Below are 18100 nucleotides of genomic sequence, written 5' to 3'. Positions count from 1 at the left end.
TTTTTTGAAAGAAAAAAATTGAAAAAAGGTCACAAAGACCCTTCCAACGTTCAAAATATTCAAACACACACACTCTCTCTCATCAATCGGTTCACTTGTGCTGAGTTGGCCCTCGGTGTTCGCCGAGCTATCTGAGACACTTGCTGAGTCCACTCTGAGAAGCCTAATGCTTAAGAGCCAACTATAGACCATATCCTGCCTTATTTATAGAAAACTCCGAGAAGCATTTTCCATATTTGCCCTTCTCTTTCTTCTAGAATACACCTGTAGTACTCTTGGTCTATTTTCATTAGTACTTAGCACATGAGCATTAGTATCACTGACTTTTTCTTGGGGATGATCATTAATTATCAAGAAAATTAAGTAAAAAATAAAGCCCTCTGAAGAGTTTCAATTTGTAGACTCTAGATATGTTGGAATCAGCACTCAACTTCTAGAATCATAAAAAACAGAAGTATGCAACATCTAGTTGTTTATAGTAATATTACACTCAAGTCAAAGTACATGATATTCAACCAGTTCAAGTTTCACAGCAATATCATACACATCCTTGTAAGTCAACATAACAAGCACTACCAATGAAACAATACTAAACGATATATTTGGTTTTTGCATGCAAGAAGTGATTAAAGTTGGTCGTTCCACGAGGATAACCGCATTTTTCAATAAGTTGAAATAACAGCCTTGTAAGGATCTCCAAATGTGGCAACGTTTCCCGGCCTTGAGAACACAACCTTCAATCAACAATCAAACACAAAGTATTGTGATTTTCTGTATTTTATAAGGATGATTGCTGCAATAAATACTGGGGAAAAGCCAAAATGGTAACTCCATAACTATCAAACTAGATAAATGCAATTTTTTTACTCTAAAAACAAGCCCATTATATTCACACATATATGTGTGTATAGAATTTCAAAATCATTTTGGAAAAGGAAAAAAAACTTATGATTTTGATAGTAATTAATGGTTGTAGCTAGAATATGTGGTCAAGTTATATAATAGGTACCTGGTAGTCCCCAAGTGTCTTGGTCTTAAAGCCAGCAGCTACATAATCAAAATAGCACTCAAATGTACGGATGAATTCTTCGTTGAAGCCCAATGCAAGTATTTTGCTAGGAGTTACATAAATAAACAAACATTAGTTGAGTCATGAATGAGAATAAAAACTGATAAAAGGATAATTTCTTTCTTTACCTTTGGTTTTGCATTAAGTTTTTCCTCCAGTTTCTGAGTGTTTGATAATAATGTGCTCCTATGTTTTCCACATGCTCCACACTACAAGATGTTAACCATTTTATGAGATTCTAGACAACTAAAAGAGTTAATTATAAAGAATCCTTTTTACATGTAACATGGTGATCTCTAATGATTTTAGCACTTACCAAAGTCTAGAGGATGCAGCCATGGCTGATGTTAATCTACTAAGTGAAGGTACGCACACTCCCGGAAATATGTATTCTTTAATGATTCCTGGGCTCCGTCTGAACTCGTCATATCTTGCATCTAGGACTGAAATGAACTAATATATTCCAAACATTGTAATTGTAAGCTACTAATATGCTTTAAACTGTTCATTTTTGTCGAATTGTAATCATAAATTCATAGAAGTATACACTTGCTCTTTCTTAATTATTACTTTATGACCTTATGTGATCGATGAAAATAATTAGTTTCCTCCCGTTGAAGGAGAGAAACCGAGTCCAGAAGATACCTGCAGGACGAGAATCCCATCCTCTGCCAATACTGAGTCACAACATCCAAAAAACTCTTCATAATATTCATGGCCGACATGTTCTATCATTTCACTGAAAATACACACTCAAGTCCTTAGAGACAACCAGATGTGTTTCAATACAATCATAGAGACGAGATTTGATCAAACTCACCAGGATATAATTCTGTCATATTTGGAAGTGTCAGGCAATTGCCTGTAGTCACATAGTAGAAATTTGATTTGGTCCTGAACAATGAAGTGGATTTATTACAAACTCCAGGAAGGAAGAAAAAAAAAACTTGAATGCTAAAAATCAAGTCTATTAAAGAACTTGAAGGAGGAAGACGAGTGAAACTCAATTACTCAAAGCTTTGTAGGTGATCATGGAAATAAAATTCTAGATTCCAGAATACATGTAATGGTGATTTTCTCTTTTAAATTAAATCTTAGCTTTTGCTTTCGGTATTTATCAAAACCCAGATACCTCTAGGCCAGCTTCCTTCACTTTAGTTTCTGCATATTTGAGTTGCTCTTCAGAGAGGGTGATGCCTGTGTATTTACATCCAGTTTGTTTCACTATTTCAATAGCTAAACTTCCCCAACCACATCCTATATCAAGAACTTGGTGGTCCTTATCAACTCTTGCCTAGACACGTTTTATAGAAAAAAATCAATCGTTTCCTATAGATCATTTGTTTTAAAACAATAACACGATATGTAAAAACTTACCTTTTTAATTAACGAAGATATTTTTCTCATTTGTGCAACTTTGAAGTCTTCATCCTCACTCTAGTGAATGTTCATGACAAATGAGTACGCTAATTGAATATATAACAAGGAACTATAAAAGTGAAAACTAATTTGAAATCCTAACCTTGAATAATGCACAGGAGTATGTCATAGTCTCGTCAAGGAAGAGGGAAAAGAACTCATTACTCTACATGCAAACCAGATGAATATCACGATAACATAACTTGGAACTAATACAGATGGTAAGTTACTTATGTTCTAAGAAATAATTTTACAGCTGCAAAAAATTTATTCAATATAATGAAATTTCATGGACAACATTATGAAAAGGAACTTTGCAACAATCACTAGGAGGCTTGCATCAACACACAAAATAACAACCACATTAAGAACATAGAAATGCGTTAACTGGATTAATCAATTTAAACATGTTGCTTGCGGGGCCATGAATACATCATGAACCGATTTACTACATAATCAAGTTGTTTAGACTTTGTAGTTTAAATGCCATAAATTTTTATGCTCCAGGTTCTATTCATCAGTCCTGGAAAAATGTTATTTTAGATTTTCTAGCATTATATATTTTGGCAAAACTATGTCAACCATGGATAGTGTTGCATCCGCGTTTATCTGAATTATCATGTCTTTGTTTTATACAATACTTTTTTTCTCAAACACCAACCATATTGCTAGACTAAAGCTGGCAACAAAACAAAAACCAGACCAACTGCATGTTTGAGACCATTGTAAAAGGCATCCACAACCAATCAAACCCGTCCAAGATAATTTTTTATTCGTAATATAAGTGATCCACAACAAGTTTTTAACATCAAATAAAGTCTCAATACATGGTCGTTTAACATGGCATGTAATCCCACTATGAAACCTCCAAATGGACTAGATGACAACTTACACAATATTAATACTACTCCTAGATAGAACCTATACCAAATCTACCATAACCTCATCTATGGATTCATAATGGTCTTTAGGCATTTACAACGCATTGAACTTATTAAAGTTTAATGTATTGATACATCATTTTACTTTCTATACAACTCTATATTAATACTTCTACAATACATTGAACTCTACAAAGTTCAATAGAATATATTTTAAATAATTAAAAAGTTTTCTTTTTCACATTAAAGAGTCTAAAGGCCATTGACCTCAATATCCATTGAATGCCAACATGGCATCACACAATGATAGAGTTTAATCTGTTTAGGACATCCACAATGCATTGAACTTCATAGAGTTCAATGGATTGTCACATCATTTTCCTACATTCTATACAACTTTATCAATTTTTTTCTACAATGTATTGAACTCTATAAAGTTCAATAGAAAGTTACCAAAGCTAATTTATAGTATGTATTTAATATTAGAAAACTTTCCTTTTTTCCATTGAAGAGTTCAGTGTCCATTGAACTTCAAATCCATTGAATGCCAATGTGACATCTCACTATGGTAGAGTTTCATCCATTGAATGACCGCTAGACTTGTCATCTCATTCAACTTTTCCATTGAACTCACCATTGTAGATGCTCTTAGTGTCAATTAGTCATATCACCTTATTCGACTCTCCTATTAAACTATGTATCGTGGATCCTCATAGACTAAGGTGTTGTTTGTTTTTTGTCTACAGGTCTTCTTGGCCTCTTCTGTCTGCGTCGCGCAGACATTAGCCTTAATAGACTACTTGTTTTTTTTTTTGAAGACTGCAGACCAAAAAATGTCTGCGCGCCCTCTTCTTGGCGCAGATGTGGATCAGAGTCTTGTAACATCTTCAGACATCATCTAGCTTAAAAAACACATATATCTTTATTTTTTTTTAGTTTTTTTTTTAATTTATATTTATCCCAACTTTATTAATGATAAACAATTTGAAAAAAAAAAGTTACAATACTTAAAAAAAGGTTCGACGGCACAAAAATGATATTTTTGACAAATTTATAAATAAAAACTTATTATAATAATGGTCGTTGAAGTTGTTTATATAGATATGAAAAAAAATCATAATATATTGTTATATTTTTTGTTCCAAATTTTATAAAACATTATTTAGTACAGTATCGTCAATTTTTTGAGAAAATATTTATGATACGTTTTTAATTTATTTAACTGAAAAATCGAAGTTTATTTCCATCCATTTATGTATCAAATTCTTTGATTCCTAATTACAATGTTTAGGTATAATTTTGCGACCAACATTGTTGGGTTTTATCAAATATATATATGTTAATTTGTGCCATTTTTATTTTTATTTTTATACAATAATATATAAAAGTTGATCTAGATTTGTTAATTATTTATAAGAAGCCATAAAAATATTAAAAAATCACTTTGAAGTTTAAAAGAAATCAGTTTATTTAAATTTTAGTTTATTTTCGTAGCCTACAGATGTTAAAAAAAAAAAACAAATAGTCTTCTTTTCTCAGACTGCAGACATTTGGTCCACCTCTTCTACTGTAGAGCTCTACAGATGAGGTCCGCAGACTACATACATTTTGCTTCAGAAAAAACAAACAACACCTATGTTTATTATCAACATGTCATAAACTAGTCTTTCATTAAAAAATGTTTTCTCTCATATCCACATATAAAACTAACTAAACTCATTTTGTTTTACCATTTATCAAGAACCAAACACAACCAGAAATACATTATATATATATATATATATATATATATATATATATATATAGGAATTAAAAACCATAAATTTTGGTATATACTTTTAAATGTTTAAAAAATATATTATCTAATATTGAGTTATTAAAAATGAAAAAAAAATCTAGCCAATCTTGTTATGCCATGTGTAAAATTGAGGTTGTGGGCTTTTGTTAATGTTTTGTTAATATAGTTGCAAGGTGATATGGAAGTTTTAAAATTTATATATAAAATCTAAAAACATATATAAAGAAAGTTTAATACATGTACAACTGATGTAATGCAATACTCAAAAAAAGGTTGTTGATCAAACAGTATAAACGCCCGCATTGTATCAAACCGCACCACATCGCATTATGGGGCTTAGAACCTTCGTGGTGCGGTTTTTGGTTTCCATTGAAGTGACCCTTTTAAGAAATACATCCCTTAACTCTTTGAAATTTGTCGATGTGTTTGAAATTTACCTTCCCTTGAGCTCTTATAACAATTTATGACGGTGAAACATTAACACAAGTGTAGTAGAAAGCATTTAGTGAGAAAGATCAACCGAGTTATATTAGCGTGGAAATAGCCACATGTTTCTATCAATGATTCATTTAAATAGTAAACAAAAGAGTAGAAAAATCAATAATGTGAAAATGAAAGTGATATGTATTTGTGATTTTAGTGTCAGCGACCATTTTGTGTATTTGGAACTAACAAGAGTGCTAACATGGATTTAAAATGCGATCTAGTACAAGTTAAATGGTGCAGGATGCACACTTCTCTATAATACAAAATCCCTAACATATCAAAAGGTGGGGTCAAGGGGACACGCCCCTTTGTAGGGTCCAACGTATAATGTCAATTTGTTTTGCAGAATATTTGTGTTAAAGGCATGATGATAAAATGAAGATTATTAAAGACGTTGAAGGTTAATGAAAAAAAGAATGAAAGATAATGACTAATATGAAAACTTTAGTCCATTGAAGCTTTTGGATAATGATCAAAGATTTTGGATATAGGGTGGTCAATGAATATTCCTAGGACACATAATTGAATTCAAATGGTATGTAGATATTTCAATGATTTGAATATCTTCTTATAACATAAACATTTGAAAAAATATGTTTAGTACAATGTTATAATGCATTCACAACTATGATGTTTGTAACATCCGATGCAACATTTAGCATGAAGAGGGCATAAGTATCTTTAGGAGAGGCACTGATTCATGGTCTCGAACCATCTTGAATAGACGAAGAGGGATATCATATCCACTAAAACCATAATGATTACAATCATGACAAAAATTCGTAAAAGGATTATGGTGTAAAAATAAGCCTGATATATATACTTCCTTTTTCAAAATAATGGATGCATATTCTTAGCTAGGCATGTTATCATGGATATAGGTGTTACTGCACAATGTCAATATAGCATCGTATATTTTGGTTTTTCTTATGCTTATTATTTTATGGTGAATGTTGTAATATTTTTTACATATTGTGGAAACATTTTGATAAAAAAAAAAGATTGTAAAATTAAGATGTGAAATTTTCCACGTACCAAATCATAGTGATGAGATATGTTCCTAAGTGCTTGAGTAACAGAGTTCTGCATCAAAACATGATGAAAGAAATACTTTGCTGATCCTATTATCGATGTTAAAAGCATCGGCGTCCACCAACCTCTGTATCCAAAAACAATGAGTTTTATTAAGTTGATGAACAATTATAAATTGTGAAACATGTGATCGTTGTGTATAAGCTATATGTACCTTTTGCTAGACCTCGAGGAATAAGTTTTCAATTCATAGTTTACAATGAAAATCTGCAAACTAGCATACTTTAATGTGAAAGCACAAGAAAAAGATACTTGAATAGAAACAATAAGCCATGAGTTTTACCATAGCCATGTTTAATAGGCCTTCTGTTTTATCAACAAATGAGAAGTCCCCGTTAATGTATGCACCAGCTAAACCTAAGTCAGCCTCTGTAGCAAGCTGCAAATGGATTTGTGTATCGCAAATCATTTGAGTATTACTAAATAATTATCATAATTAAGCATGTTCATGGATGTTTGATCTATTCTTGTAAGATATCATAAAGATTTAATATAGTGATAACCATGCCCAAGAGATATAAAATAAAGTTAAAGCATTAACCTTCCAATAAAATCGAGGATTTTGAATTTTAATATAAACTTTTAGAGGATTCTTCTTTCTTGTTCCTTCAAATGTGAATGTTACACCACCTTCTTCCAATAAACTATAAGAAATTGAAATAAGGTTATGCTTAATACGCATTTATTTATAAATGGAATAAATAGGCCAAAATAGAACAATTATGTGTTTGTTATGCCAAAATAAAGATGAAGAAATAATACCAATGAAATGTTATATATTTACAAATCTAGTTTATGGTTAGTCCTTAGAGAAGTTAGATAACATTATATAATGAGATGATTAACTTGTCTTATGTGTGCGTATGTATATGTGTGTGTGTATATATATATATATATATATATATATATATATATATATATATATATATATATATATATATATATATATATTAGGTTATAACACGTGTAATACACGATTGTTAGATTAAAATAACATAAATAATAATTCTAACAAAAATATTTAAAACAAATTTATAAAAGAGTGTTTATAAAAATGTAAAATAAAAAGGGAAACAAATAGGAGATTATTTATAATTGATTATTTCTTTTTGTTAAGGATCAAATAATTGATTACCAAACATTTTAAATTTCAAAATCTCAATTAATAATGCTAATTTTAAGGGTTTTAAAAGAATTTCAATTTAAATGTAAACTCATTAAAAAAAATGACACATGTCATTTTTAGAGAGTAGCAGAAGAAAAATTAAAAATTATTATAAAATGACAAGTGGCACATAATTTATTCTTTTATTAGTATATATATATATATATATATATATATATATATATATATATATATATATATATGTATATGGGTGTGTGTGTGTGTTTGTAAAAGAATGTGACCCACATTAAAGTGCCAATAGCAATAAAGTCTTGAAGGAACCCAACAACAAGTGACCTCGCACCAACTTCCATCAAAGATGGTACCATTGTTTTTGGGTTGTTGAGAATTTCACAACTCTTTTTAAGAATACCGTTTGCCGCAACCATACCTGCCTGATAGACAATGAAATGTCATGTAAGACAATAATTTTTATGTGTTCTTTATTTATGAAGAATTAAACCAAATTATGTACTGAATACTTATTTGATCTGAAAAAGAGGTATTCATGTAATATAATTTTTGTAACATGTTACCTTTACACCGTCCTCAAGAATCCCATAACCTATAAAGATAAATTATATGTTGTAAAATTCATATAAAGTAATTACAGTTTAAACATTAAGGAAAATACTTAGATTTTAAACACTTAGTTCTTGTATAATCATAAACTCAAGAAAAAATGGTTAACATTAAGTGTACTGTGATGTGAATTAACATTTTGGAGAGTTTATGCATGAGAATAATAGGATTTATGTAATATTGTTTAAAATTATCCTTATTATTCTCATGCATAAACTCTCCAAAATGTTAATTCACATCACAATATATATATATATATATATATATATATATATATATATATATATATATATATATATATATATATATATATATATATATTCTCATGCGTAAACTCTCCAAAATGTTAATTCACATCACTATATATATATATATATATATATATATATATATATATATATATATATATATATATATATATATATATATATATATATATATATATACTATCTTATAAAACAAATCCCACTATTTCTAAAAGTAAATTGAATAAAATAATAATATTTTTTTTAAGATGTCCAAATCATTAAGCTAATTGTACAACTAATCACTAATAAAATAATATTAAAATTTAAACAAACACCTATAAATCTTCTCTTCCAAGGTTTTGACCAGATTTTTTTTCATTCAAATAAATACTCAACACCCTATAATTTGGTCATTTCATTAATTTTCTTTAGTTTTAATATGACATGTTTCCTAAAACAAACTAATGATTGAATTGAAAATAATCATTCTCCATCGAAAAGAAACTAATTGTCGAAACAAACTACTTGTCGCCCGCAGCTTTGCGCGGGTAAACGGCTACTATATATATATATATATATATATATATATATATATATATATATATATATATATATATATATATATATATATATATATATATATATATATATATATATATTGTGATGTGAATTAACATTTTGGAGAGTTTATGCATGAGAATAATAGGGATAATTTTAAACAATATTACATAAACCCTTTTAGGATCTATGAAACAAAGATCAATTTCAAGATAAATCCTGCATCTCATTCTCTTAATCTCATAAACAATTTTTGCGTATGACGTGCAGGTATCTAATGAATTAAATGGCTTTCATCAATAAATAAATATATATATATATATATATATATATATATATATATATATATATATATATATATATATATATATATATTTATATATATTTATGAAATCATAAACAATTTCTACGTATAATAAACCTAGCAATATAATATCATCTTATAGTTTCTTGAAGAGCCAAGACATAGTTCATATTACTTCTAAATTTGAGATTTGGATGTTTGGCATTCAAAAGTCAATTATTAAAGTGTATTATAAGATGGTGAACTATTGTTTAGATGAAAGAGGCTCTTAATTATCTATTACAAGGGAGTATCATGACACTTATCTATGAAGATTGAAAAAGGAAAAATACTACCTTGGTATCCTCCACAAAACCAAATTTTTCGCTTCCCTTGGATGTAATCAAGCTCAAGAATAGCCTTTGTTGCTGCAACTGATGGAATTGACAGTCCTAATGACCATTTATGTAGTGTACTTTTTGGTGATGAAGAAGGATTTAGAGTGACTAGAAAAGGTAGCTCATTGTCATCAAGGTTCTGCATTTTAATTTAATAGTTAAATCACTAAAACATTTTTACATTTACATAAATTTAAACTAGATAGTACTAATAAAAAAACTCCAAATAAAACATGAAGTAAATTATATATATATATATATATATATATATATATATATATATATATATATATATATATATATATATATATATATATATATATATAATGCAAATAACATTACAACGGTCACAACATATAATATAACACAACATATAATATAAGATGCAAAATAAAACTATGTGCTTATAGCAAGTTTTTACATTTATATTTTTTTTCATATCAGTAAATTTTGATCTAATGGTTTTCGTTTATAATTTCATTTTTTTTTATTTTATAAGTTGTATTTTTGGTACCTTACTTTATTTTAAACTTGTGTTTTTTATTCCTTATATAATTTGTCTCTATAGTTTTCGTTTATATTTATATTTATATTTGTATTTATATTGATATTTATATTTTATTTTTGATTAGTTGATGTTTTATTTTTTATTAGAGAACTTTTTTCAAATAACTAAAGTTGTTAGACTCCTAAGAGTGGACAACGTCCACTCTCGTTATTAGCTAAAAACGTCTTAAAAAATAGTGCAACACCGTCCCCACTTGTTGTTATTAGATGTTATGTTATTAGGATGTGATAACGGGACGGGAGATAACACCCAATTAAATCATTTTTTTTCTCTTTTTTCTCTCTATCTTTCTCTTCTTAACACCATATTATAACATGTAATAACATGGGAACACTACCTCACTTCATGTTATAACATATAATAACATTTGCCTACACCTAATAGCTTTAACCATCATACCTATTTTAAAATAAACCTTGATAGGCCGCTATTATAATTCCCGCTTGCCATTTCAGTTCCCTCTCAATTCCCTCTCAAAGAGACTGTCTCTCTAATTGAAATCGAGGGGATGTTTGGCTAATCTTTTGAGGGGCCAAAAGTTCTTTTTAGAAAAGATAGAATGCAAAAGATATTTGGTAAAACTATTTTAAAAGCTATTTTTTGATTTTTTTATATAAACAAAAATAACTTTTTAAAAAAGGTCAAAAAAAAATGCTATTTTTTTTGTAACTTTTCCAAAAGTAGCTAAAAAAAAATAAATAAATAAACCAAACACCCCAAAGTTCCAAAATTTTAATCGCGGCACTTCTTTCTCCCCTCAAAATATTTTCAAAGCTTTACTTCTCTCTATTCATGAAAAATGTGTGGCCTTCTGCCTCTTCGTCTTCACCACTCCCACTCTCATCTATGGTTCGAAAAATGCCATCACGATTCAGCATACACCGCCATCGACCTACCAGCTACCGCTCCGGAATCGGCATCACCGGTACCCTGCTCCCGCTGCCATTCTCTATAATCTCCGACTTTATTCTCGCCTCCCACCAATCGATTTTCTCTGCTTTCATTGAAGAAGGTATACCCTGATTTTTTTGGTTATGAATCTAGGAATCAAAGTTAATTATTAGGGGTGCAAAACAGGGCCAATAATATTGGTTTATGTCGACTCTTCACAGCAAAGTGATGTTGTTGTTGACGACTTCTAAAGGCATTGATTTTGAAGCTGGTATCTCTTTATCCTTAAAACCCCTAACTTTGATTATTTTTTAGTTAGAGTTTTCTTGTGGATAAATTATGTGGCCCTGAGTTTGGTTAATTGTCTTTACAACAGTTTGTGTTTCTGTTTGATGCGATTAAATTGAAACGATGAGATTATAGCTCGTTTTCTTTGTATCGGATTTGGAAATTGCTAGGGGTTCGTATCATTTTTCTTAATCTTATTTTTGTAACTATGGTTAGGACTTCAGTTGAGAATTATTTCAGTGAAATTGTATTAACTATTGAGTTTTGATAATGTAAGGTTAAGGTTATTAGCAAACACGGTTGTGGAAGGATCAAGTTTTCATTGAATTTGAACAATGGTGCTGTTTTTTAGTTGCTTTTGCTTTCACCCTTGACCCTAAGTTTAACTATGAGATTGTTTCTATTGTGTCTTGTAGATTCGGCAAAGGCATCCACCATAAACATGCATCTGATACTTGTTATACTGTTTAAACTGTGTCCTATGTTATTCTTACATGGAAGGTTAACAAATCTTAATTACTTTGCTTCTATTTTTATTTGAAAAGACAATGCACAATTTGTGAGAAATTTGAGGTGTATTTAATCACTTGTTATCATGTTTTCTATGCTTCAGCCAATCGATCATTCAATGTGAGTTGATTACATATTATTTTTCAAGCATGCATTGTACATGATATCATCCTAATATGTTCCTTGTGAGTTCTTGTTTCTTATGCGTATTTAGTGTATCTTTTCAAGTATCTTTGTGTCAAATATTCTTGAATTCTTAATACATCTAATCAAGGGAATATTTTATATCATTATAGGATCAATTTATTTTAAAGCTAAAAATACATTGCTATTAATTATTACTATTTTTTCAAGTAGAAAGTACTTTGCTGTTAATCATTGTTAGATTTTTCTTCAAGTGAAAAGTATGTTGTTAATTGCTGGTTGCTTTTTTCCAAGTTAAAAATATATTGCTATTATTCATTTTATATACTTTTTTTTTTTCAAGTTGAAAGTATGTTGCTATTGATTGAAAGATATGACGAGATGTTTAGTTAGGTGTAAACTTGGTTATTGTGCTTTTAAATGTTTATAGTTTTTTTTTTAATCCGAAAGTGTGTTGCTATTAAGTGAATTGTATGGTTTGATGTTTAATTAGGTGTAAGCTTGGTATTGTCTCTTTGTAGGTTATTGTTGATCATAATCATGATGAATTGAAGGAAGAGCTTAAGGAAAAACGTGAAGAATTTGAGACAAAAACCAAAAAATAGCCAAGATTACTCAAGCATTAATACTTATTATGGTAGTCGAATGCTAAAGTTTTGATTTTAGGGTATAAAGTTCGACATATTTTTGTGAATTCTTGTTTGGAATAGCAACATATTTGACATTTATTAGGCCGTTGTTAAAAAAGAGATTATTCTTTAACTAATAATCAGTCATCAACAAATTAATGACGGATTCTGAAGGTTTCCTGAGTAATTTGTGGCGTCGCTAAATCCGTTGCAGAATCCATCGCTGACAATTAGCGACAAGGGTTTTTTAGACCGACAAATATATCGCTAATCCGTCGCTGATAGCCTTTACTGACGGATTAGCAGCGGAATTGTCCGTCACTGATACCTCAGTTTCTAGTAGTGTAGTTAAACTGAATAAATTAACTGAATTTTTTTTTTAATAAATCATGCATAATGGGTTATACACAACAAAAATGTTTAAAATATTAGAAAATGGCTATTAAGTAGTCGTTTTAAAAGTAAAAAATATTTTTTTAAATGGTCTGAAACTTAACTACTATGATTTATCACCATAAAAATTTCAAGAAAAAAATAAATAACAAGTTTGGGTCAAGAAAATATGTACTTTGGTTACCACTAGAAATGACAAAAATATGGTAAAGCTAAAAAGTTATGATTTTAGCACATATGAGTGCTCATGAGTGCATAATAAACCTATAATGACATTTATCTAATGTCAGATGTATCTAGTAATAAAAGATATTGAAAATATATGATGTAAAATACTTTCTATTTTTAGAAACTTCAACAGTTAAATTTGTCAAAATTGTTAAAATGAATAAGATAAATCTTGTTTTGGCATCTAACATGTGAATAAACCTTTAAATAGTTTCAGACCATAAAGTCGCTAAAATAACACCCTTAAACCCGAGAAAATCACATTTAAGGCAAAATAAGATGCCTAAATGAGAAAATAGTCAAAAAAATGTCAAAACGAAAAGTGGTTAAAAAAGTCACATGAAGATTTATACATGTTTTAAAAGTTATTGCAACATATTTGGATTATATACCATGGAGTATAAACACACTCACATAAGAAATGACCAATTGGTCAAAAATAGGACAAAGAAAAGTTTAAAATGTCTAAAGTGATTATTGTACTTTTAAAAAAGCAAATTTAACTTTTATAATAGAGTTGGAATAAGGTTATGATGACTAGATGTGCATAGTCATTATATATTTATGAGATTTAAAGCAATTTGCTAAATTAAAAAAAAAAAAATACAATTAAATAGTTGATAAAAAAAACTTTAAATGACTACGAGACATGTTTGACTATTGGAATAAGTTTTGAATGGTGTTCTAATAACAATATTAACATTGTTATTCCATAGTTGTGTTACAATTCTTTATTTATTTATGCATGAATCAATCTTATAGAGATTGAAGTGTGCTTAGAAGTAATTAAGGTTAATAACAAGTGGATTAATGTAGCTATAGACATACCTAACAACTAAGGTGAATACTTGGTCTTATCTTCTAAACATTGGTCATGATTATTAACCATTTTGCAAGCTTTTTACTTTAAAGTGAATGCGTATAATCATACTTTGAAGAATAGTTCTACTATGAAATTTCTACAAAATTGCCATGAACTGAAAAGTGCTTTGACTAGACTCATGTAGTTTAGTTGATAATTCATGTGGGATAAAGTTAGGACGTTGCATCAAGTATTAGAACTAGACTTGTGTGAAAATTATGTGTATATTAACTCCAATGATATAAATGGTCCAGTCCTTCGGACACTTTGATTTTCACGTAAATGGAATGTGTAATAAATGAATATAACATTTCAACACTTGATACATTCTTATGCATGTATAAGTTTCATAGATAACTTTGTTATATTCGAAATTCAAGGATTGCAACAAAATTGGAGGGAATGCTGGTGGTTTTAGTAGCAAGAATGATTTTAGTGTTTGAGATCTATATAACACCAAAAATAATTAGAGCTGATTCCAATACATGTGAAGTGGTGTGGATTTCATATCCTTATAAGTTACCTAAATCTCATATATAATGAATACTGTTGGTCACAAGGGACGCGGCCCCTTGCAAGGTGAAGGGGTGGCACCCTTGAGTAGTTAGAGATTATAGTCACTTACTATGATTTGACGGACGAGGGTCATGAGGAAACACATATATGGTTTTGGAGAAGTTCCCCAAAACCTAAATTGAAAAATAGAGATGAGACATTACAACGACATATATGTACATATCTTACAATATAAGGCTTTATCATGTACGAGTGTATCAGTATGTTAGTCCCAATATACGGATATATGTGGTTATGCATGCTAATATGCAGTTATTCGTACACCTTTTGCACTAAAAACGAACTTAAACTACTATTAACCGCCACTTTCTTTTATCCATCTCTACATAGAACATTATTACAAATGTTATATATCATCGGTATTTTCATACTCTATGGAAAAGAATGACAAATATGTAACACCCCATTTTATGAATTTGTAAAATTAAATTGGGGTCTAGTTATGTTTTAAAAGGGGTTGGGTATATGATAATAACCCTTGGATATGTAGTACAACTACACAACACCACATTCAAAAGTTGTGTAGTTTCATGGAAAATTGTTTGATTTAAAAAGAGTTCATTTAGTTTTGGAATGTATCCATGACAATTTATAGCATGTATATGAGGAAGTTATTCTTACCTTGAGTTGAGAAGAAAGTACAATGCTAAAATACAAAGATGGTGAGTACACGATGCATAAAAGTTAAATTATGTGATCCAAGATAATGATAATGTGATGTGTAAAAATTAGATTATACGACTTATAATGTGACCATCATCACAAAACAGATTATAAACATGAGGAAGTCGGATATGAACCACATTTTACTACCCACACACTCTCTAGCGCTCTCTAAGGACAATTTTCGATGAACTAAGTGATGAGAAGAAGCTATGTGCAAGTAAGTCTCAAGAAATCAAGAATCTTGCACCATCACTTAATCAAAGGTAACTTCATCTTCTTTATTAAGCTAGTTTGATGTTTATGGTGAATGGCAAAATCATAGCTTATGTATGGAAAAAAGCTTAATTATATGCTGAAATAAGCTTAGTAATCAAATTATTGGGTGTTATATGAATTCTTGGCTAATTGAATTTGGAGAAAATGAACCAAAATCCTAGTTTCGGTAAAATTTGATATAAGTAAAATTGGACTTATATATTAATGAATAAATTTATATCGAAGACTTGTTCGTGAAGTGTAATTAGTTTTATCTATGAAATTTAGATCTATAAATATGGTGTATATATTGTACCTTGAGTTATGAAACTTAAGTTAGGCCATCTCCAATGGGAACTCAATGGAGGGTTTAATGGGGAGTTTAATCTCATTAAATTCAAAATCTTCATTGTGGGAAAGTGACTAGGATTCAATGGAATGGGAAATTCAATGGAATGGGAAATTCAATACCCATTGAAATCTATATTCTCTCCCCTCTCTCCCCTCTCTCTCTCTCTCTCACACACACACACACACACACACACACACATATATATATATATATATATATATATATATATATATATATATATATATAAATTATTTTTATTTTAATTTTTTAATTAATGTTAATTTTAATTGTAGTTTTTAATTTTTAATTTCATGTTAATTAATTTTTTAAAAATAATAATAAAAAAAAAGAAAATGATAAATGATATGACAATCCATTAAATTGTATAGAGTTCAATGGAGTATAGAGTTTAATGGGTAAAGTTGTATAGTGAGTGGAATGTATATGTGTCAATCCATTGAACTCATATGAGTTCAATGCATTGGAGATGGTCTTAGTGAAATGATTCATAAGGTGAGATAAAGTTTATGTCTATAAATTAAGACATGTAGACAACTAATTCATGGAACTTAATAAGTTTAACTACATAATTGAGTACTCTGAACTTGATGAGGCATTGAACCAACATATAATGAGTTGTACCTTTGGTTGTAATACTCAAATAAGTGTGTTATGTTGAAAGTATCTAGAACAAGAGCAGATGTGGAGCTTCAAGGACCAACAACTCATACATTGGAAAATTTTCACGGTTAGTAACCATGCGTTTTTTCTAGATAACTGATATCTAGATATGTTACGATTATCTTGTTATGTTAAAGGCATAATATATGAATTATTGTTAAATAACGTTGTCTATATTAACAAACTTGTGTAGCTGAGATTTATGGTAGGTTATTGCTATACAAATTAGTAAAATGGACCAGAGATTTATAATAGGTTATAGATATATGAGCTAATAATCTGGTGCAACTGGAATTTATATCATGTTATTGATATATGACTTAATAGTCTCTTGTAGCTTAGATTTATAGCATGTTATTGCTATATGAGTGAATAAGTTGTTGTAGTTGAGTTTCACAGTTAATTATTGCTATAAGAGTTACTAAATGATGTAGTATGTATATATAGATGAAATTAATAGCTTATCATTGTTGTATTGTGAAGTAAATAGTATGTATATATAGTTGGAATTAATAGCTTATCATTGTTGTATTGTGAAGTAAATTAGTATAGTTGTTTATTTTTATGTAGTGTATTGGGTTGATATAGTTGTTTATTGCTATGTGGTGTAGAGAGCAAGCATAGCTAATAACATATAGTTGTTTATTGTTAAAGAGTAAGATAAACCACATAACGAGAATCTTATTGTAATACCCGCGGAGTATGGTGAGTCACATAACAATAATCTTGTGGCAATATCCATTGTTGTTAGATAAATATAGTAGCTTGAGTAGTTATAAAACCATTGTTGTTAACTAAAATAGTAAATTGAGTAGCAATAAACCCATTGTTAAGTGTTGTTAAATGATATTAGTAGCCTTAGTAGTCATAGTATCATATATATATATATATATATATATATATATATATATATATATATATATATATATATATATATATATATATATATATATATATATATATATATATTGATGTCTCCTCGTAATATACAGCTTCATAGCACAATTTTTTAAGAGTGCTGAAGCATAATAAGGTTAATTAAGGCATAAATGGGTAAGTGAGAAATCGAAAATATGTC

At 29.0% G+C, this 18100-nt stretch overlaps 1 protein-coding gene and 1 long non-coding RNA gene across 5 annotated transcripts in view; one reads left to right on the top strand and one right to left on the bottom strand.

The window, feature by feature from the left end:
- Positions 1-455: 455 nt before the first annotated feature.
- The window catches only part of LOC111891255 (uncharacterized), a 40751-nt gene continuing 23106 nt past the window's right edge, over positions 456-18100 (bottom strand). For all 3 annotated transcript variants that reach the window (XM_052764666.1, XM_052764667.1, XM_052764668.1), the window contains 16 exons: positions 9938-10118; positions 8447-8475; positions 8157-8305; positions 7287-7389; positions 7029-7124; positions 6900-6952; positions 6689-6812; positions 2592-2654; positions 2447-2506; positions 2202-2363; positions 1890-1963; positions 1715-1808; positions 1386-1522; positions 1198-1278; positions 1010-1115; positions 456-734 (listed from right to left, as the gene is read on the bottom strand). In XM_052764666.1, coding sequence (XP_052620626.1) covers positions 663-734; positions 1010-1115; positions 1198-1278; positions 1386-1522; positions 1715-1808; positions 1890-1963; positions 2202-2363; positions 2447-2506; positions 2592-2654; positions 6689-6812; positions 6900-6952; positions 7029-7124; positions 7287-7389; positions 8157-8305; positions 8447-8475; positions 9938-10118 — 1584 coding nt within the window. In that variant the 3' untranslated portion in view covers positions 456-662. The remainder of the gene's footprint in view (positions 735-1009; positions 1116-1197; positions 1279-1385; positions 1523-1714; positions 1809-1889; positions 1964-2201; positions 2364-2446; positions 2507-2591; positions 2655-6688; positions 6813-6899; positions 6953-7028; positions 7125-7286; positions 7390-8156; positions 8306-8446; positions 8476-9937; positions 10119-18100) is intronic.
- On the top strand, positions 11200-13171 carry LOC111891256 (uncharacterized). Of its 2 annotated transcripts, XR_006184303.2 has the most exons (3): positions 11271-11559; positions 11625-11709; positions 12902-13171. It is a non-coding gene; the product is annotated as an uncharacterized LOC111891256 (long non-coding RNA). The 2 variants fall into 2 exon arrangements; XR_006184304.2 differs by having other exon boundaries at positions 11200-12227.

Source organism: Lactuca sativa, chromosome 6 (assembly GCF_002870075.4).
Source record: "Lactuca sativa cultivar Salinas chromosome 6, Lsat_Salinas_v11, whole genome shotgun sequence".
NCBI lineage: Eukaryota > Viridiplantae > Streptophyta > Magnoliopsida > Asterales > Asteraceae > Lactuca > Lactuca sativa.
This window is presented reverse-complemented; position numbering and strand designations above follow the sequence as displayed.